General features: G+C 29.2%; 2 protein-coding genes and 2 non-coding genes across 9 annotated transcripts in view; 3 read left to right on the forward strand and 1 right to left on the reverse strand.

The window, feature by feature from the left end:
- The window catches only part of Nrx-1 (neurexin 1), a 222,501-nt gene extending 202,668 nt beyond the window's left edge, over positions 1–19,833 (forward strand). For 3 of the 4 annotated variants that reach the window (XM_083109202.1, XM_083109204.1, XM_083109206.1), the window contains 5 exons: positions 3,476–3,717; positions 3,798–3,921; positions 6,528–6,701; positions 8,676–8,835; positions 9,678–19,833. In XM_083109202.1, coding sequence (XP_082965328.1) covers positions 3,476–3,717; positions 3,798–3,921; positions 6,528–6,701; positions 8,676–8,835; positions 9,678–10,095 — 1,118 coding nt within the window. In that variant the 3' untranslated portion in view covers positions 10,096–19,833. The remainder of the gene's footprint in view (positions 1–3,475; positions 3,718–3,797; positions 3,922–6,527; positions 6,702–8,675; positions 8,836–9,677) is intronic. The other variant, XM_083109205.1, reaches the window with a different exon arrangement.
- Positions 2,471–2,664, forward strand: LOC145977576 (U2 spliceosomal RNA). The gene has a single exon (XR_014440572.1). It is a non-coding gene; the product is annotated as a U2 spliceosomal RNA (small nuclear RNA).
- Positions 5,124–5,229, forward strand: LOC145977572 (U6atac minor spliceosomal RNA). Its single transcript, XR_014440568.1, has one exon. It is a non-coding gene; the product is annotated as a U6atac minor spliceosomal RNA (small nuclear RNA).
- A 211-nt stretch (positions 19,834–20,044) lies between the features above and the next one.
- On the reverse strand, positions 20,045–23,731 carry LOC145977318 (uncharacterized). 3 transcript variants are annotated; one of them, XM_083109208.1, is made up of 7 exons: positions 23,610–23,731; positions 23,384–23,474; positions 22,662–22,896; positions 22,406–22,508; positions 22,050–22,314; positions 20,909–21,062; positions 20,045–20,578 (listed from the first exon to the last, which is right to left on the reverse strand). In XM_083109208.1, the coding sequence occupies exons 2-7, from the start codon at positions 23,387–23,389 to the stop codon at positions 20,385–20,387; spliced, it is 957 nt and encodes a 318-aa protein (XP_082965334.1). In that variant the 5' UTR covers positions 23,390–23,474; positions 23,610–23,731; the 3' UTR covers positions 20,045–20,384. The 3 variants fall into 3 exon arrangements, with proteins under 3 accessions (XP_082965334.1, XP_082965333.1, XP_082965335.1); XM_083109207.1 differs by lacking the exon at positions 23,610–23,731 and having other exon boundaries at positions 23,384–23,603; XM_083109209.1 differs by lacking the exon at positions 23,610–23,731 and having other exon boundaries at positions 20,052–20,578; positions 22,062–22,314; positions 23,384–23,603.
- Between the last annotated feature and the right edge of the window lie 326 nt (positions 23,732–24,057).

Genomic DNA, 24,057 nt, shown 5'->3' on the forward strand with positions numbered 1-24,057 from the left:
AATTTATTATTTAATTTATTATTAAATTAATTTATTATAATCTTTTCCGTTATAAAAAGTTGAAAATTGAGACTCGAATTTTTTTTGTATATGAAAGTAAAAAAGTTTTCTAATCTTGGAAGAGAGCTTAAAATTAGTAATTAACCGAGTCTTGTTAGTTTAACGCGCGAATGTATACGAAAATTTCCTGGCTCATTATTCATCGTCAACCGGTACATAAATGAAGATGTGATTAATGACTCGGTAGTAATTAATTTTGATGCAGTGATAACGTGCAACTACTAATCAAAGACAATCGAGACGAGACAAATTTTCCATCTGATTGATGCATTTCATCAACGACAAAATTTATAAACTGCACAAATTTAATTCGCAATTTGGTCTTTATTATTTTTACATGTTTGCTACGCAATTCTATATTTAATACAATCTATATTTAAAACATTTAGAGTAAGTAACATAAAATTTTTATCTTAATTGCATATCACTTACTCCAGCATTTTATCGAGAATATTTGGGAGCATAATAAAATTGCTTATATTATTATTATTTTTAAGCTAATGCTTATATTATTATTATTTTTTCTGTAATATTTTTCCAAATCTACAAGATGGTATAACGCAAACGATCGGCGACGATTGATACGAACTTGCAGTTTCCGCATTACACATTTGTCTCATGCTACAACCGGACAAGCCGGTCTTCTAAAATATACATACACGTGCGACGCGTTTACATTCGCCGTTCACGTCGTATGTGCGAGAGAAACATTGCTACCATCGCCTGGGAATCATCGATGTTTCCCATACCCAGCATTCTCCGTTCTCACCATAAAACCGATGTGAAACCAGACGGTTCCCAACGCGCATCCGTGAGACTCGTTTGAAATTCGGTCTTTTCGAATAAAAATTCAAAAGGATTGATTCCATCTTTGATTCTGTTGGCTACGAGCTGAAAATTTAAATTATAATATTTATAAATAAAATGTCATCTTTTTTCATCTTCTTTTCATCTATAATTTTGATTGGGATATATTTATTTCATGTCTTTCTACAGATTCATTTTCACTATACCATAATCTTATTTTACATATTTGTTTGATTATTTAAACCGTTTATTAATATTGCTAAACGATTTTATAACATTTAAATATTTATAATACAAATTGATAATTATAAATTGCAATTAATTATACATAACAAATTTAATTCATTTGAATTAAAACAAATTCAGAAAATTTAAAATAGTTATGAGAATCTTTATACTTACAAAATAAATAATGTAAAGATTAGCAACTCGATATTTATTTTCGTCTTTTGATTCACTTTAGCCGAATGTGCTAATTCTAATACTACTGTCTAATCATTAAGCATGACAGCTCAACTCACTTTCGGATTTGGTACCTCCCAGTGCATCATACTTTCCTGTCAGTTTACTTATCAATTTAGATTATGTCACGAAAGAGCTAATTATACTTCCGATTTGTATTCTCGAACTTAGAATACGTATCAAATTGAAATATATTAAATAATATTGAATAATATCCTAGTTAATTTCCGAGAAAAAATGTGCTTTATTATATATATTATTTAAATCAAGTTTTATTCTTCATAGACACAACAATGTTATATACATAACATTTCTTTACACAAATATTAAAACTGTATGTCTCTTTTTTACAAAAAAAAAACTTTTTAAACGAAATCTTAAAATAGAATTTTGCTGACATATTAATATAGAATAAATGGCATAGGAAATGGCGATATTATTATTCAAATTTAATTTTACGATTGCTAATTTTGATTCTCAACAAGATCACGAGGATTGTGGTTCCACGCTTAGATTCGGCTCTCATTCGACTGATGCATCCGGCATGTACGGGACCACACCCAACATGCTTATGCTCTCCTAGTAAAGTGATACAGTTTATTGGACTTCTTCAGATCGGAATGCAGCGTAAATGATCTTATCTCGATACGAGAAAGAACTCGGGCGATTTGACCGGGCAAGCTAATTCGGGATGCAGTGCAGTGTCATATGCACGTGACGGCATATCTGCATATCATCGCTCCATCTCGTCTCTTACAAGAAAGAGACTCGACGCAGATGCCGTCGAGAGTACCAACTGCATTTTTATGCCACGCTGGTGAACTGACTATGCCTGACCAGCGCGAGTGTTAAGTGTTAAGCGCATGTAAACTGTATGTACATCATCAGAGAGCGAAAGAAACTGGATTACAGTCTATATATCGAAAAATACGAAATCGCACCGCGTGTACGTATATGAATATAGAGCCACGTGCTCTCAGGTATGAGTGGGAAGCCCATAATCGACACGCACCATACGCGTAAGACATTCGAATCGACCGCTTTTTCGGTAGTTGCTTCATCCACCACAACGTGGTGTATCTTTCTCGCATTCAAGTTTCGTCCCAAACTGTATATAAGGCGTACAGAAGAATGGAATGGCATCGCTTCTCGGCTCTCTGAGCTAAGATCAAATGTGTAGTATCTGTTCTTATCAGCTTAATATCTGATACAATCCCCACAGGGGATTCAGAATATTAATGCGATTTTTGAAACCAGGCGGGGGACTGGAGCTTGCTCTAGCCCTGCCACGGGTCGCTCTGACATTGCAGTGACGTCGGAGTTGGCCTTATAAATAATTCCAAAAATAATAATTATTTTATGTCTCTCTTATAGCTTCGATTAAATAGAGGCATTATATTTAATCGAGTTGGCTATTGTTGCCTATTTTCAGATCGTAGCCAAGTAAACAGTTAACTGCATCATACACACACATCACAAAGAGTATAAGAATAATAATAATTTTTCAATTATCAATTTTTGGCCATTGTAAAATATCTTTTATATATTGGAATAAATTTATCATAGTGTACATTTTATAATTATAACTGAAAGAGAGAAAAGGGAAAAATTATTTCTTTAAAAGAAAGTCCATTAAATGATATTAATATTTTAATTACGTATGCATATAAAACACGTAGAGTATAAAAATATTTTAAATACATTCGTTACATGAATCTTTTTCACGAAATGTTTCGAGCATCTGAATTATAAATTAAATGTGTTTGAAATAGAGATGTAAATCAAAACGTAAATACAAGAATCTACTTTAAAAATACCATCTTTATTGACTTAACAGCAAATTTAATAGCAGGAATTAAAATATTTTTTATTTAATCAACCTTATTCATTTAATCAATTAAATATATATTTTTGTCCAAACTTTTTTTCTCAAGTTATAAGAGAAGAAAGAGAAAGAACAAAGGAAGAAAAAAAGAAAATTTTTATATACATATATAAAATATACATAAATACATAAATATATACATAACATATGTAATTTTCAACTTTATTAAAAAAATTAGCAATAATTAAATAATAATATAGGATGAAGATGTTTGATGAAAATAAATTTAAAATCTATTTTTTAATTTATGTATTTTCACAGGTCATCAACTGACAGTGTTCAACAGTCAATCTACTATTCAAGTAGGCGGTCGATGGAATCGCAGCAAGGGTAGAGTGGAGAGGCCATTCTTAGGAGTAATAGCCGGCTTGGTCGTTAATGGTGCGAAGATCTTAGAGCTGGCCGCAGCCAAAGATGGTAAAGTTACAACTAGAGGAGACGTGCAACTCTTACCAGCCGGAAGTCTCCTCGATCGCGCCGCACCTTTACAAAGAATGCAACAGGTAATAAATCTCTTAATAATCTCACTTCCCAGTAATTTCCTTAGTAAGTTCAATGGCATTATAATTTGATATATGTATAGACGCCCGCATCCGGTTTTCCCGGCGTCGTAGATGATCTTATATTCTCCGGCGCCGGAAGCGGTTGCGCTGGCGATGACGAGGACGAGGAATGCACTCCAATCTACGAGTCTGGTTCCGGTAAGTGTAAGTAACATTTCCGAGAGCGTAAGTAATAAATCCGTTTTGCACGTGTCTTCTTACGAGGAAATTTTTTATCCACGTGCACTTGTCTTGTAATCACTATCTCAACGAATTATAATGTTTCGCATATTTTCACGGATATAACATTGTATGTACAGACTTCATGTGTGAGAAAGTCTTTTGTCAATGATTTATAAGTATGAGCACCATAAAGATTTTTCTTCTCATTGTCAGATATGAAAAGATATCAGTATCAATCTCTTCGATTATAGATATACATACATACATTTTTTAAATTTTAATTTTTATTTCATTTTTTTTATTTTTCCGAGATTTTTTCTTACTTTCAATTTTTAATCTTTTTTTAACATTGACATACATATGTATATCTTTTCTATTTCCATCAGTTATGTTGCTTTAACTCAATGATTTTTTTCGTTCTTTCTATATAATCACATTTTATGATAATAATTATGATATAAAAATTAACAATTCAGTTTATCTTTTTTAATAAATAATAGTTTCATTATTAGACTTCAAAAATATTTTAGACCTATTATTTTGACAAATTTATTTATTCATTTTATTTGTTCATTATTAGCTATTGATAAATTTTTCTACATATGTGTGTATGTATAATATATGGAATAATATTATTTATAATATAAATATATTATCTTGCAAGTTTTTGTCGCACATTAAACACAAAAACTTTTCTCAAAACTATATATGATATTTTAATCTTAATCTTTAATATATCTCTAACATAAAAAACGTATTTAATATTACTATTAATTATACATAAATATTTCAATGTATGGAGAAATCGGCCAATTAATTAGAATAAAAAGCGATAAAAAGTTAAACCAAAAATCTTAATTAAATATAAAGATTACATTTAAAAATTGAAATAAAAATAATATAGTTTTAATTATATGTATAATAGTATATGTCTCATATATATATATATATATATATATATATATATATATATATATATATATATATATATATCATATGTCGGATCTACATGTATATAGATAATTTTTATAAAAAGATGCATTATAATATTAACAACAAAATTTTCCTTTATAGTTTTGCGATAAAATTATTAGTTTAGAAATTATTCACGAAAAACAGCTTTCTCGAGAGCGCTCATGAACCATTCGCTTCGTATATAAGAGAGAAGATATCGATCATATACCGTGTTGTATGAAAGGAGAGATGTTTAGCACTCCCCTAGACAAGGACGGACACATATGTACTGGTAAGGCACTGTCGTCATTTGGCGACACTTACCACACATTTTTTTTCTTATTTATTGATACAATAAAATTTGATTAATTACAAATTACAGTTTATTTTTTCGACTAAATTTTATTTATTTTTACTTTTTTATCTGATTGATGGATTATCACATATAAATGTAACGATATCTACGTCTTTGAAATTATAAAAGTATATAAACTATTATACATAAACTACAAATGTGTTTAATAATAATTAGCAATTTAAAATCTTGCGCAACATCAAGAGTCATATATGTATAACAAATAAAAAGACATGATAATAAAAAATATATCACATTGATATGCTAAAAAATAGAAAAGAAAATATTAATTATATAAATATTTACTTAATAAAATAATTGTATATGCACTTTTTTTCAATATATCGTATTTATAATTTAGAAATTAATTTCTAAATTGTTTTAATTACATATTTTAAAAAATTTTATATTTAGAAAATTATGTTAAAAAATTGAAGAAATCTATATTAGAGAGAATAATCATTCTCTCTAATATAGATTTCTTCAATTTTTTAACATATATATAATTTTCTTAAAATTAATATAAAATTGTAAAGTCTTGTTCTCCGAATTTCTCTTAGGGGGACATCACTGTACATCGATTCTTCACATGCGTGTGTTCGCGCACATACACATATACACTCAAGCACGCACATATCGCATGGCATGCCACCTTTTCGTCTTCATGCTCGCCCGGTTGTATCTTCGATTCATTTACATATTTAGGATCGTCAGCTGGAGATAAGCCTGCCCGCCCCTCCTTTCACCTTCCAGCGAACCTCTTGCAACGAACTGAAGCCCCGCTCCAAAATCTTCGTCGACTGACTAAAAACTAAATTAATATCGTCATCTTAATGAGATATGATAACCGAATATCCAATTGCTTCGCACGAAAACTTTCTGTGCAATTGGGTTTAAATTCACACTTCTCGAGAAAATTTATATTAATCAACATACATTTACACACATCATCATAATCCTTTATTTTCAAAATAATCGAGAAATAATTGTTATCTTTAATTATCATTTATATAATAATTATTATCTTTAATTATTATTTATTTAATAATTATCTTTAATTATTATTTATATTTATTATAATTATTATTTATATTGAAATATGAAAAACAAATTTCGATAGAATTAAATAAGAAAAATATGATCAACTTTTTAAGCATGGATATTGAATATTATACGATAAGAAATTTTATATCGAACCGTAATTGAATGGCGTGCTATATTATACGTTATTGTGACCTCACGTTCACAGTCTTGATAATTACGTCGCTTCTATTTCTAGATGACATCATCACGCCAGTGTATGTCGCGCCCACGCGATTGCCGACAACGTTAAGGCCAAAGCTTCACAAGGAGAACATCCAAGTGAAAATATCGTGTGACGATGAGGAAGACTGCGAGGAGGGATCAGGCGATTCCAGAACAACGGAAGAGATTTTTGTTACATCGGCCACCGGTCCGTATTCCAGACCATTGTTCTGCTTGATATATTTCTAACATCTTTTTCTTTAATTTAAACTACAAAATTCAAAAAACGCAATGTCTCAAATTCTGCAACTTTAAAACTAAAAATGATAATATCATATAAAGAGCTTATTTTTCTCAAATAGTCTCATAAATCTGTCTTTAAATAATGAAGAATATGTGTTATAGAAAGTCTCGTATGATAAACTCTTATAAAACACATAATCTTTATTTTTTAAATAAATATGCATTAAGACAGTTTGTAGAAATAAGCTAGTGTACATATAATTATAATAATATAAAAATTAAATAAGTTTGTGTAGTATGTAAGTAGACATAAGTGAAAGATTTAACATAATAAGAAGATTTACCAAGTATCAAATTAAAAATCTCAGGATGGACAAAACTTTTTTTATATATATTTTAAAAATTATGAGTATAAGAGCTAATATCTTATTGTATTATTTTGGAAATTATTAAACAAATATTCTTTACATACGATTTTTAGAATATATATAAACATTTTTAAAATTTTTTATTGATGTACACATTTTAATAATCTTCTTATAATGCTTTTTTTAAATATAAAGATAATATTAAAAATATCACACTCTTAGCCTAATCCAAATTTACATTATTAGATTTCTTATATAAATCCAATATAATCTATAACTGTATCTGATATATCATAATGCATTCTTAAATGATATTGACATACATATCTCTTCCTCCTCAATCGTTATATAAAAGACAACAGGGTGCTTCTAAATTAAAAAATTTAATCGAAAACAAGATTAATTAACTTTCGTGAGAGCATCAATCGATTTTACTGTTCTTATCCATCAACTTTAAGAATCTTTTTCGTTGCGAGAAATTACAACGTGGGCGTTCTCTCACCCCGACTTTCTGTGACGTATATACCTATCGTCGCCCACCATGAAAATAGCACTATTTTGCTACCAGGAGATGCTTTCTAGTGGCAATACTTGCCCTGTCTTAGCATGAAATGAAATACTGTCCTTAATTTTATCCGAGCATGAAGTCGTGTAAAAACGAATTTAAAACTCTGAGATATTTTTTTCGAGTTTGATATTCAAGCTAAAGTTTTCTCCGTTGCACTTTTCACATCTGCGCAATTTAAGTTTTTTCATGCGTGATTATAAAAGAGTATGTCTAGTACATAATATGTATGTAAAAGAGAATCGCTGGAAATCAATATGCAAGCGCGAAATCCTATACAAAAAAATATAAGAATATTTTTAAACATTTAAAATATTCTCTTATTGATGCCTGAAATAATAGAAAATTTTCATAAGAAGTGTATCAATTAAAGCCAACAAAATGTTTATCGTAATATGCATAATTTCTTTTCTTCCTTTTATACAGCACGCATCTAATGGACTTTACGTTATTAGGGAAAATCTTAACAAAACAGTCTTACTTTAAATCATTTTTTGTTAGAAAATACAAAGTTAAATATATGAATAAAAAATCATATTATATGTGTCCATATGTTAAGATTAGAGATATTTAATTAATTCCTATTCTGACAATATTTCTCAGAGGTTTCGTTTTAAAAGCTCTGCGGACATCTTTCTAAAATCTCAACTTGCTACAATAAAATGCAAAATATTTATATCCAACGATGCTTGAGTGGATAACGTGTTGCGTTATTGTGCGTGGACGTATTTCGTTCAATATGTAATATATACGCTCCTGGTGCCCTCGGCACCATTCGTTTCGCAACGTTCCTGCTTACGCACGCGTGAATATTGCAGGCCTACGCACGCGTAAATATTGTGCCGCCTCCACGTTTCATATCCCGTCCATCCCTTTTACTTCCATGCTTTTCTACCTTTTTCATCCCCCTCCTCATCTCTCCCTGGATCATCCCCTCTGCGCGGATACGATACAACGAGGTACAACACGACCCCCTGACGCACAATTTTTTCCTCTGTTTTCGCAGACATCAGCTCGGTGACGTACACGACGCCTCGCGAGTACTCGACGAGCCATACCAGCACACAAACATCCTCGGCGTCGTCGACAACATTGAGCCGCGACGTCGTCACCGTCTCCGTCCAATACAATGTGTCAACTACAGACCTCGAGACTAGCCATGGCAGGTGCGTGCGTCTGTCAGCGATAACGTCCGCAATTGAACCTACACAACGTCATTTCTATTATAATTATTGATTATTTGCCATTGATTAGTACTCATAGGAATAACATGTACATTTGGTGACCGCAAAACCTCCGAACTGTGCATTTTCCGCTTGGAACTATCAAGACACGTGGAACATGTACGATCTGGATTATTTTTTGTTAATTAATTATTAACACATATTTATATAAAAAAAATTTCAAAAATATTTATTTTATGTATAGATATTTTGTTACGATATATTAAAGAAAATCTCTCATTAAAAAATTTATTATATTATAGATTCAAACAAAACAAATCTCAATTGATAGGATAAATTTTAAAATAAAAAGAAAAGAGAAGAGAAAAAGAGAAAGAGAGAGAGGAAAATAATACAAATTTAAAAATTGTGTGAATCATATACATATACATATATATATATATATATATATATATATATATATATATATATATATATATATATATTTAAACAGTTTGTGAAATTTTTTAAATACTTTATTAATTGCTTTATTATTTTTACTATTTAAAATTATTGTATTACTCTCTTAACAAGAACAATGAAAAATATTTAATCAAAAATTTAATTTGGATAAATGTCATAAAACGCACGAAAAATTATCCGTTAATTTACGGGAATAAAAATGTCTCACAAACTGACCATGCATTCGTTTGATGTCTAATGACAGGAAAATCATTATCGAAAGTTTCACGTCATCAATTCATTCTAGATTATCTAAGATTAATTAGATGCGTAAGAATTAAACAAACAATAATTTAATAAATCATTGTCGTTACACTTTGCAGCAGTGTCGTGACGCATCGATCGACAACCGTGACAACGCAGTCAACCACGACGGAGATGACGGAACCGCCGCCACCACCTCCTCCGCCAATGTATCCGCCGATGCCCACTCCGCCCAAAAACAACAATAAGCGAATCACTTCTGAGGCGGCCGAAAATGCCGCACTCATAATCGGCATCATAGCTGCCGCGCTGATAGCGATAGTCCTCATCATATTGATAATCCTCAAGTTCAAGAACCGGCCAGAGACGAGCTACAAGGTGGACGAAACTAAGACGTTCTGTCAGGATCCGAACGCGGCTTTGCTGGGCGCCGCTGGTTCCGGTCAGCCCTTCAATGGTGCCCTCAAGAATGGCGCCAACGGTAGCAAACCTAACAAGAAACGAGAACTGATAGACATTAAAGAGTGGTACGTGTAAAGAATCGTCGACACTGCGGAGACATTGCTTTGCGTATCGAGGTCCGAAGACATACTCGCGTCTTTCGTCATCCTTCATCTTTTATCGTTGGGAAAGATCGTGGATTGAGAGGGGTAATCCCTCCCCCAAAACGGTCCTGATATCGCGAGTGTGCAAAGGAAAAACGTGAGCTGATCGAACATTATCGAAAAGTTGTTTCCTGCCTCACAACTGTGTGCTATAATAGTAAGCAAATCTCGCGAATCCCGAATTTCAAGGATCTGTCTCAAGGATCAGTACACGCGCAACTTGGCAAGTGATCGAATGTTCTTCTACAAATCTTCCTCGAGCTGTGTTTATTGCGGTAGACAATTTTTATGAAGACGCCTCGTGAGATCTGAGGAGATCGATGAAACAATCGCGCGATCCCCGAAACAGCTGAAGGGGCATATTTGAAAAGACATCCTCTTTCGTGCTTTAAAATCCTTTTATACTCTTCTGCGACGATTCCGAGAAGAATCTAATGCGCACGAGAGATCGATCGGTGATTGAGATCAAATATCCTTGGATAAAATGTATTTCTTAAAGACTTGCTTTAAAATTGGAATCGATAGGTCGTATGCTCAGACGAAAGGACGTATTCGTTCCTCGAGAAAAGCATAACGAAGTATCGATCGTGATTATAAAAAACTCCCTTTAATTCTAATGCAAATTAAGGCAGATCAAACTCGGAAGAGCTCCTCGAACTGCTTACTCTCGCGAAGAGAGCCAATGCGAAATATCGATCAGCGATCTAGCACCGCTTCTCTTGTTCCATCGACACAAAATCTCAGGATAAAATTTAGACATATGGCAAGGATCGAGTATCGATCGTAAAGGATCCTAAAAAACTATCTTTTCTTCGTTTTCATTTGTCACGAATTTTTTTTTGAGCCACAATCGAATAATATTTGCGGCGCTACTCGATCCTTTGATTCGTATTATAATTAAAGGCAGAAAGATGATTCGCGCGCACGCAGCAGACAAGAAAACAGTATCTGCGAGCGAACAAGGCACTGTTCCACGTAAGATGGTTCTTGCCTCTATCTAGAACGACTTTTCGAAGAGAAACAAAGAGAAGGAAATAAACGCGAAGATCGTGGAATTAAACGTAGAAATTAAATAAAGAAAAGAACATTGAAGGTGATATTAACAGTGATTAATGAACAGATCTTAGAAAGCAACTTGCACCGATAATAGGTTATTTATACATTATTGTTTTGTGGATTTTACTTCCAACATCTTTTGTTACGAATGCGGCATTAAATGATTCTTAAGAGCGTCGAGAAATAATATTAATTTCTATAGTTAAAGCGATTTCATATGTTATATCTATTCTTTAAAAATTAAATGATAAGCTATTGTTCGAGTGATTTGTACGGTTGTTTAAATAAGTAGTAAGTGATATTTCAAACAAGAAATTAAACAAATTGTGCATTTCCATTATTTATTTATAAGATTTATTTATTATTATAAGATTTTATATTATTTATTTATTATAAGATTTTATAGCTATTGTGTAAAATGCTAAAAGAATTGATGTTTTGTTAGAGAAAATAATGTATTTTATATTCTTAATTTATTTTTTAATTTATTTAATTCATATGCGAAAAATGTAAGTATTATTTATTTTGATTTGAAATATATAAGGACAAGATTCTTATAGAAATATTATATAATTGTTACTACAGAAAATTGTCTTTTACTTAACAAAAATGAATATGAATATTAATAAATTAGGAGATAAACACTATAACGAATAAACTATAAAATGTGATATTTCTGAATAAATTTTAGTCAATTCGGTACTAATAAGTTTCTAAATATTATTTATACACATATGTGTAATGTTTTTATTATAATAGAAACTTAAAATGTATTCCATTCTCGACGCGATCTTCGTGAAAACAAGATGTTGAAAGTGAAACGTTAGAGATGAAAATATCGTGATCTAATGATCCTATTCTGTCCTATTCACACATTCATTGTTGTATAGAAAAGCAAAAAAAAATATATATATATGTATATGACATACACACATACACATACACACACACATATATATATTTACCAATTATGTTATGCGTCTCTGAAAATTGTTTAACAAATTAAATAGATTTTATCAAAATCTGTTTTGAATGAAGGACACGTAACACATAAGAGTTCCATTCAAACGATTCGAATGTGAGATATATTTAATGAGGAATATTGAAACGTATAGATTTATCACAAACTATACGCGTATATTATCTTTATATAGTATTATACATATTTGCAAACAAGGAATTCATTCTGATTTCATTAAATAATTTTATTAAATAATAATGCCATAATCTCGGCATTTTAATTCTTATAAAAATAGGATTTTAAAATTTTAAAAATTTTTGAAAAACTATTATAAATAAATGGCGATAATATATATTATACTTTCAAAAAACGATTTTTATAAATAAGATTCTCCGTCTTATATCAAACATTTTTATTAGTTTTATAAGAAATAAATAGCAAATTTTTGAAATTTTTGAATAGCTAAAAAAGAATAGCTAAATTCTGCAAGAAAAGCATATTGTTCAGGCATGTCACAAAATTTAAAAAATGACGTGATTAAATAGGACAGAAGAAAAACCATTATTCTTATCTAAATTCATAAATACATAATCTTTAAAACTATTTAACTATGGCTTAAGTCTATTCAATATATATCCTTTAATATAAATAATAAATGGTAACTAATTTACGAAGAATTAATAAAATAATCTAAAAATATGGGATTATTATTTAAGATTATTTAATTATTGCTTCATAATATTAATTATATTTCTGAACCTACTTAGAAAGATTTAGCAATTTTCGCACTCTACATTCATTAGTTTTATTTTTGCTAATTTTTCAAAATTTTAATATTAAATGTAATTCAAATAACAATTGTACATGCACGTTATTTGCTAATAAACACGATTGATATTCCTCGTTCAATCATATTGCACAATCGAATGTTTACGCGACGTTATATTTAAAGGTCACTTCTATCAAATCTCAATTAACTTAATCGGTAATTAATTCAACTAACAGAATTGCCTACAATAAAATTTTTGGCTATATAATTTTAACTATCATTCGTCATTTCTAATCTAATTTAGTTTTTCATGTTTCAAATAATTTACATATTGTTAATTCTATTCTATTATAATATTAAAATGCTGTAGATATTATTTGATTAAATTAATCAAAATTTGCTTGAAGTGACCCTAAGTAACTCTTATACATATGGAAAGTATCTGTAAGTAATTTGAGAGAAAAAAAAGATAAACTTAACGAATAGATGATTTATAGCATACGCGAATATGCTTATACATAAATACAGGGTGTGAATGCAGTATTGTCAGTATGATTTAGATAACGTTTGACCGTCGTATAATGACGTCGAGCATTAATTGCACGACGATTCACAAATGCACCGAGTCGTTTTTACCAAGTTGCATTGTCTCCTTCTGATTGAAATTCGTGATACGCTTGTTTTTATGGGATGGCTTTAGATATCAGGTATTTTCTCTCATCTATAAATTCCTTGATAAATTCTAACTCTATCTTTTCTAATGGAAATTTAATTAAATACTATCTTTTATGCAATTAAGTTTTATGTAATTCTAAACATTGTATTTTTCAGTAATTGAGTAAGATTAATAATTTAGTAAAATAAAAGTTTGCTTTTTGCGCAAACTTTTATATTTTAATCTCCTGATATTACAAAAAATAATTATTAAGTTAGATTAAATTAAATTAAAAAGTACATCATTTCTACTGAAAAAAAATTAATTTCAGATTGACAAGAATTTATAGATGAAATAACAATATCTTGGACATCCTGTATATATAGCTGTATGTTGTTAACTTAGTATTACTATTAACATTGACGTAATTGATGATAATAAAGATCTTTTAAAACTATTTGATTAAAACTAAAGTTAAATGAAATATGTTAAAAACTCGAAGACAATTCATCATCCCCCGCACAATGTTAGATTACATTAACATAATTGATACATAATAAAAAAAGATTAATATTAGTAATGATTTTCAAAATTATTTATGAGAGCAATGGGATAAACTAAAAAAAATATAATTCGTCCAATTATTATAACTTATTGTTATATCAATATATACATAGTTAATCTTTAATCTTTGACTTAATTGACAGAAATAATGCTTATAGTTCACGGAAAAATAATTTAAAATTTAGCAAGACAAAATATTAATACGAATAATACATATCATGTAAATTTGCAGGAAAAAAAGATAATTTACAACGTTTATTTATTATTATAGAATATATGCTTGCAGGATCGAATAATATTGAATTGTGAACGAAACTTGGGAAAAACTTTAAAAAAAATAATTTTAACTATTTGATTAAACTAAACTAAATTATTTGCTCGAAATAATTCTTGATAATCATTTGCAACTTAATATATTTGATACAAAATACAGTTAAAATAGAAAAAGGACTATTAATTAAATTGAAAAAATGTGTGACAAACTTTTAAAAATGTAACTTATATTTATTTTCACTTTTCCATAACTATTATCATTACGATAATTGTCATAAAATAAAGAATAAAAGATAGATTATTACTATTTCAATGTAACTGACACTATTTAATTGTTATAATTAACACAATTAATAGTAATAACAAGTCGCGTGATGCAAAGATGCGACAGAAAGAGATCTGTCGCAGAAAAAGAAGCAATAAATAATAAAACAGAATTTAATGTTTAAGCTAATTTAAAGAGCAGCAATTCATTCAGTTCTTGAATCATTATTTCCGCCGCAGATTTATTTGCAATTTATCAAGAATCCGGCTAATTTTGCTCTGTACCAATTTTTCGCATTTAGGGATTTTTTTACTAACTATGCTCTTTACATTTATTCTTTTTCGTTTTAATTGCAAAAAATATTATTGGGAATAATATCGCTTTAATGGACAAAAAAAAAAGAGAGAGAATATGTATGCAAATAATCATTTTAATGTATGCAAATAATCATTTTAATGCACACCAGGGAGTAAATTATCACGGGATATTTAAAAAAGAAATATACATTTTAAATATTTTTCTCACAATATATTCTGTTACTAAGAAACATTTCTAGGAAAATACAAAAATAATGATATATGTGAGAGACTATTGCTAAAAATTATTTACTATAAAATTTATCATTTACAAAAATATTACTAGAATGCAAATTATAATAATTAAATAATTATTTAAATATAGTTCTTTCTCAATTTTATAAAGATTTATATTTTATATAATTTTTTATCTTTAAATATCTTAATTTGTAAATAAAGTTTAACAAATTCTTTACAAAAAATATAATCTTTTTGATATATGCATACAAGATTGATAATTCCATTGATTGATAATTCCAAAAGTGAATTAAGTTTCAGAAAAAACTTATTGTATAACTAAATATCTTCTAAATATCTAATATCTTCTAAAAATTATCAATACAGTCATTTAAACTATTAAATTAAATTATTAATCTGAAAATCTAATAAAAATTTTTTCAACACGTATTTTTTTATATAAATAATAGAGATGGATTAAGTATATCATATCATCTCTTGAAATATCTCTGATATTTTGAATAATATTTGATCAAAATAATGAAACAAATCAATATGCATGAATAATGGGGTGATGGAAAATGTAATTATTAAATATAATAATTAAGAATGGAAATAGTACTTTGCACATCGCTCATTGAGAGCCTCTCTCGGCAATTAATCGAAAGCGAAGAAAAAACGTCCAATTATTACATAAAAAGCTTTCAAATATTTTATAAATCACGATTCATTTCTATAATGCTCTTCTTACAAGTGAATCGTTCTTCTTTATATCACGTTGTTTTACGAGATCTTGAAATCATAGTTAGTATTCGATAGTTTCTCTATCTCATTCTGTTCTCCTATATTTATTCATTCTGCTTCTCTTTCCACACAGAGATTATTGACAAATCGCGAGTCGATGCACGTATCCTCATCCTTAAGGAAAGACAATAGACGTGATCAAAGTTTAATCGAGATTTCATGAAAAATTGATTACTGACTAATTATTAACATGATATTGATTATTAATGTGATATTTGTTGACTGTGATTTTTTCAGAGATTTGATTCTTCTACCGAGTGATATTTTAAGCGATAGAAATCTTTTTGTTTTTCAACTTAATTCGCAGATTTATTTTGACAAGATCGAGAATACCTTAATTCATTAAATTGGATTCCATTTTCAAATTCGTATCTTTATTCGAGATGAATAAATTCTCTTTAACGAGACATAAATTCGGTAATGAAAATTGGGCTACGTGTACAATCGTGTAATCTGCATCGCATAAAGCTTCTTTAATCTTTCATCACACAAAAGCTCGGATTTTGAGGCAAAAAATGCTTCATTTAATTATTGCGATCCATTTTGCGCGGATCATTCTTACGCTTAATAAAACACAACAAATTTTAATTCTCTCTTTGCCAGATTTGCAATTGTTCATCTCTTATCCCATCTCTCAAAATTATTCATAGATCATGAATAAGTAAATTAATAGATTTTCTATATATTTGGCTGAACTTTGCATGCGTGGGCAGTTTTAACGATATATCGATACAACGATATTCTTATAAAAATATTTCTTTATTTTCGCATGGTTTTCGATAATCAACTGGCTTTTAAATGACTCCGAGAGAGAGAGAGAGAGAGAGATGTTTCCTGTAAAACGAAAATTATCTATTAGATTAGATAATTTTTTTCTAACAGTAACAAGAATAACAATATCTTTATAACGTCATCATCTAAACGGCATCATCTCATCAAAATCTTTCCTTCTTCTGATCTCTTTCCTTAATAAAGGATGCTACAACAAAAATTTAAACATATTGTTATCACTGCCCTTTGATTCTCTATCTGCATATCCTTCGATGTATTCTGATTACTAACGTTTATATTAAACTAAATTAACTTCTATAAAGATATATTTAGTGAGCAGTGTGTTACTCTACTAACTAACTTATACACTATATCAAACTTAAAAGTATGTCGCGGATAAACGCTGGAGCAGTCGAATTTATTCGACGAATCTTAACAAACTTTGTACTCTAATATTATTTATATTCTCTCTTATATGGTATCTTCGCCGTTTACTTTCTTCATTATCGAAATGTAGAAGTCATTTAAGAAGAAAAAATACTAAAAAAATACAAAATAATTACATGTGTTACTAGAACCATATATTTGTAATGCTGAAAATTATGAACGAGAAGTGAAGAGCTTCCATCTAAGTACATATTTAGAATTTCGAATATTATAAATTTACACAGAAACTAACAGAAAAGACATTAAATAGAGCATATCTTTTCAATTAAAAAAGAAATAAACAAATCCCTGAATTTCTAAGTTTAAAAATAAACAATATAATAATAATTGCACGTATCCAGAGATTAAATACACAAATTAAATATAAAAGTTTAATAAATAAAAATTGTAATGACTTATTACTAAAAATAATTATTTATAGCAATATTCTTTTTATAATGAATTTATTAATATATCATATACGTTAATCAAGAAGAAATTGTGAATAAATATAAAAATATTATGCTATAAAATTACAGAATATTATATAATTATTAGATCGATATTGTTTTAATCAAGATATTTATTATTAATGTTAAATTGTTTGCTATTTAAGTACTGTTATTAATATAATAACTTATTATTTATTACATATGTAGTATCTGTTATCTATAATATTGATATATGTTTGTATAAGTATTTAAGTATTTAAGTTGCTCGAATATTGACGGCTCTAGCAAATGCTTCACCTAAGCTACCAATTGTCCGTTTGCGACAAAAGAGCTGAAAATTTTGCGATTACATAAAATCGTGAAAAAAATGGAAATCTTCGAATCACATGAGAATTAATCACGAGTTTTGTAATTGCAACTTTGCTATAGTTTATATAACGAAACAAATATGCATTTCAAAGCTCTCTTCGTATTAAATATTACAGCAAGTAATTGGGTGCAAAATGTACGATTGTTATTATAAAAAAATTCAAAGACATATTCTCTCATTACTGTGTATAAGAAATACTCTCTTACATTTATGGGAATTATACTTCTCATATAAAAATGTAAAATGTATTTTTATTATAAATATCTTTGATTTTAAGAATAATTTAAGATGAATTTGAAGATATTTCAAGATGAATTTGAAGAATACGCAGATGAGATTAATAGCGAGAATAACAGTTTACACATATATAATTATAAACACTTTGCTGCAACATTTAATAAGTAAATGTAGAGAGGTTGACACAGAAATGCATATTTATTTATAGTTGATATGCAATGAGCAAAGCATAAAGTTACCAAAATGTCAACGCTATTTAACAAAGAATCTCAATAATACCCGAAATAAGAGCAAAGAACGACAAAAATAAACGCTCATACTCATATAGCTGTATCTAGTATTGCTATAGTTAGATGGAATTATATTTTACATTGTACAGTCGTACATATACGAACGCACTATAGGTAGATAGTAAACTATCTTCGCGTGTGAGCGAAATGAAGAGAGACGGATATGGAAAAGGAAGAATAGCTGAAGGAGACATGTTAGGTATAAGTGAATCCTGCGCGAAGTTCCACAGGAACAGACACACTTTTGTTGTCTGTTAGCTGCGAATTTCTACGTTACATGTATGTATAATAGAGATGTATACACGCGTGCGCAAGAGACTGATCCCGATCAGCGAGAACTTGCCAGATCAAGCAGATCGAGTGTTATGTAAAATGGCACTGCGAGTTGTTGTAAAGAAGAAAAAAAAGGATCAGACAATGGTAATGATATTTTCAATATTGGAAATTGAATTCATCGAAATTGTATCAGTTTGAGCTCTTGCTTTTTCGAAATCTCCGTTGCTATCTATTTACGAGCAATGAAGGAAATCCGAAGTATAAGGTATATTCCGGAAGCTATATAAAATATCGATCGAATCTCAGCTCGTTTTTTCTTTGCACAACACGAGAAGTGCCGTTGCGTTAACACCGTCCGCGAGATCGAAATCAGCCCTTCTGTTTCAGATTATATGAAATATAGGTAAAATGGGATAAATATGGGATATATATAAGCATACGTGGTGCATTTAGATTTTTTACACGTTAAGGCAAGCAGATGAGAGTCTCGTTTCGTTAGCATTTGCATTCTTAAGCGGTGTATACCTTAAGCTGGGCCTCGCAATCGCGTGATTATCGTGTTATTATTTCGCCCGGTATATAGTTTACAGTCGCAAAAAGATGCTCGGAGCTGAGTAAAACGACTATTTTTTTATATTTATGCGATTTTACAGTAGGAGAAGCGATAGGGTTTATGCATTCGTATTATTATAAGAAAATCCATGATCGCGACGTGGAAGGAAGTTTAGAAACGAGTTTGTCATATCAGTTAAATATTGAAATAGTGTTTTCATCAGCTTCAAAGACGATACATTTTCACGTTAAGAGGAAAGGAGAGAATGCAGATACACACACACGCATATACACATGTGAGTATCGTAGTGCGCGCACTGACGCATTACAAAGATTTCCTGAAATCCGGGACATTGTAAATATATAGGAATAATGCCGTAACTACGAAATTATATGAATAAAGTATTGAAACTGTGCACGAGAGAGATTCGTTTTATCCCTTTCGGCGTATCCTTTTTGTCTGCACAAAATGCATCACCCTAATCGGATAGAATTTCGCTTTTAATTTCTGAATAAATATTCTTGAAATTGAAAAATAAAAATTCTCTGAACAGAGATTTAAAAAAATTTATATGTACTAAAATAAACGGGTAAAAATAAGGGTACAAACTTTTTTTACAATTCTTTTTTTCAAAAATTCATTACTTGTACAAAATGTTTTAATAGTTAATATTAGTTTTAATATGTGGAGATAAGCACCATTTTGCTATATGCATTGCTTTATTTCGTAAGATGCAAATGTAACATACATTATTTATTCTATTTAGTCTACACCTACATCTACACAATCACAATCACAATTTTATATCAATCGATAAAAAAGAATTTCTCACGACTACGCGTCTGTTATTCGACTTATACAGTCAGTATGTGCTTACAATGACTAGATACGATATAACAGATGTAAAAGGTGCACAATGTGTAACTTCGCTTATCAGCATAATATAACAAAAAGAGGACGAAATACTTATATAGTAGGTACATAAGTGGATGACGTGATGCTGCTTCTCAATAGCGTATCTGAAGCATGTTGCGGGCCGGAACCCTTTCGAGATGCACGTTTATGCGGATGAAGATTCAACGGAGGTAAATTCGGATGTTCGATTCTCGTCGGAGAACTCACGCGTGGACGGAGAGTTCCTCTCTGAATTGTTAGTATGCCTAAAATAATACGTTCAAAGGCAATAATATATTGTTTATTTCAAAAATATTAAAATTTATATTGTCATACATATATGTCTATATGTATGTTTCTTTACATATTTTTAAATTATACGGAATTAAAATATCTGATTGAAATAGTTAACATTATATTCTAATAAGGTGATATTAATGAGCGGAATAATATTTATGATTATTTTCTACAGTCTTTTATCGAAAACATATATCATATAAAAATTGAAATGATATAATAGTGCATATATGTTCTTAAAATGTTTAATATTATTAATTAAATTATTAATTAATGTTTAATATTATTGCTTTCTTTACCAGATTCATTTGGCTCTAGAACATCGTTGAGTTGATAATACTCGGTCTTGATGGATAGAGGTTCCTCATAATCTACAAACGCAGTGTTATCGAAAGCTTTATCATCCTTTGGCCGATTTTGCACTGGAGTAATAGCTGGTGGATCGGCATATGTCTAGAAGATTATTAATTTATACTCACGTATATGTTTTTACATATTTTACATATAAAATAATCTGTTGAAACGAATCCATAACATTAGATTACCCATTGTCTTACATTAAATGTCCATTAATTGTCTTACGTTAAAATTTAACAAGTAAAATTTATCACAAATTAATTCTAAGATAAAGAGAGATTTTTTATATCTTTCATCAAAACTATAAAATATACATTGTTAAAAAGCATAAATAAAATTAACTAATTAATTAATTAAAAATAAAATTAATTTCTCATGTGGAATTAATAATAAATTATGAAAAGTAATAAAATATATGTATAACAAATAATTTCTCTGCTTTAATAAACGCTTACTATTTGTTTTCTAAGCAAGAAAACAAAGATAAACAAGCGAGATATATGAAAAGATATTTAAAAATAAAACAATTTCTATCGTATGAATTAAACTTCTCTGTTTCTCATTTATTTATAAATGGGGCTAGTTGTAAGATTCTAATGGAACATAATTTATAAGAAGTTTTACATAGATTGATTAAGCATCTCTTTTATTTATTTTCTAAAACACGTATCGAAGGGTTATCCAATAGTTTTCAAATTATTATTTATTTTCTAAAACACGTATCGAAGGGTTATCCAATAGTTTTCAAATTATTGAGACCAATTATAAACTTCAAAAAGAGCAAACAAACATTATTTGTTTAACTTCATACAATTTCATCTGGTATCACTTTGATTTTTAATTTAATTTATGTTTTTACATATAGAGATTTGTAATTTATTCGTAACAAGAATATTTAATGTTAATAATTGAAAACTCGTAAAAAATTATGTCTGTGATATCTTTACTAAAGAAAATCAACTGCAAATTGATCAAAGAAAGCTAAAGCAACAAAAATATTCACAAATGAAGTATTGCACTATATCTGAGATATACCTTGCGTATGAATAATTGTAATATAATACAAACGTATTGTTAAATTGCCTTGAGTTTTACATGTTCGGTTGGTGTAGTCGCACAGGCACGTTTGTGGAACTGTCCACCCCCGATGGTCTCATATGTGTGCTCTTCTAGATAATGTCTCGTGGTACCACGTGGAGTGAGAGTGGCCCACATGACTCGACTGTCTTGCATGGTATCGGTCGTACACGGATAAAGTACTGCCTCATTTTGGAGCCTGCCATTTTTTGCTTGCATTCCAGAAGTTGCATTTGGCATAGAAATCACTCCGCTTTTTCCATTCCTATTGCTATAACGGATAATAATTCGTCGTTTTTTTCATTTTTTATCCAAAATGTAAAATTATAATTTCCACTAATAAAGTAAACAGATATACTTACAATTTACACTTTAAGAGCAATGTCGCGAGCACTACGCCAATAAAAATGACACCGACGCAGGATGATATCAGAATCAGGAGCCATGTGTCATCGAATACAGTTCCTGATAAAATTATATAAAATTTTTACATTTAAATTCTACATATTTTATTTCTATGTTTCATCATTCATATTAGCTTCTTTATAAAACAATGCATAAAAATAAGTGTGTAAATCTTGCTTTTTTATAAGTAAACATTTTGTCTTTTTCACCAACCTTGTTGAGGCATTTCTATATATTGAACCCCTTCGGAGCGCCGATCGCAGAAATGCTTGCAGGGACTGTCATTTAAATGCGGTGGAAATGGCAGGATGTCAGAACTTGGGTAAAAATCGGAACCTTGTTGAAGAATAGCCGGAAATGGTGGCGGTGGTATATGAAGGATGTCGGGGGGTGGTTCGAGCGTACAGTAAGCACAGGTTGAATTCATGATTGTGTCCAGTGCTCTCATCTGTAAATTATAATTGATAAAGCTAATTGGGGCCAAGTATTGTGATGTTCCACGTATAATGTAAGAAATAATAGGGACATATTATATATATATATATAACAAAAATTTTTAATTCTAACTAATATTTATTTAATTCTAACTAAATTTTAAATTTTAATTAAATTACAAAATAAACATATATTTAATATATATTTTTATATTATAATATATATTTTAATATCGTCTCTTACTGTATATATGTATTTTTATATATGTATATAATTATAAAACAATATAAATGTAAATTTATATTTATATATATGTGTAGATAAATAAAATAAATATAAATCAGAATATAAAATGTATATATATATATATATATATATATATATATACATATATATATATATATAAAATTATTAAATAAAAAAGACATGAAATAAAATGAATATTTAGACTATTTAGGGAATATTTAAGTATAAATAAAATTAGAAAATCTATGTAAAACCTTCATAAGTAATGACAACGTTAAATCTCCATCCACTTTTCTGTCTTTTCGTTTTCCTCCTTGTCTCCTCGATTGTATCTTCACTTTACGTCTTCGAATCGAACACCAATCATGCAAAATAAGCAGAGGATTTTCAAGTAAATTCGTCCATTTTCCACGCGTCACAGGTCACATCATACAAGTAGAAAGAGAAGAATATTATTGTGATAAGAAAATGCACTCTTACCATTGAACACTAGCTCTGTGAGATTCTAGTATCGCAGGGCATACCAGATTAGTGTAGGGCGCACGCGCGTCTTTATTGAACGTAAAGCACCGATAAAAGTGACAACCATAACCGATTACAGGGATGAATTTTACGCATTTAAATCCCAAGCTTTAATTTCAAATAAAAAGTATTTTATCATCAGCAAAAAGTGTATATTTTTTGTTTAATTTTTTTATACTTGTACTATAATTCCGCTGCATTTTTTAAAATATTAATTTAGCGTATATAATTATGTTAGTAATTGGCCATTTAGGGATTCGTGATTTAAAAATGCTTTAATTAGTTAATTATATTTCAAGAATGCAAGTGCATAACCAATAGCTAATGTAAATTTTAATAATATCTTTACTTCAAAATTTTAAAAAATAGCAAAAAATATAGCATTGTATCAAAGAAATACTTATTA

This window comes from Camponotus vicinus, unplaced genomic scaffold, assembly GCF_025532165.1.
Source record: "Camponotus vicinus isolate PSW18456_S1 unplaced genomic scaffold, iyCamVici1.0 SCAF_9, whole genome shotgun sequence".
Lineage (NCBI taxonomy): Eukaryota > Metazoa > Arthropoda > Insecta > Hymenoptera > Formicidae > Camponotus > Camponotus vicinus.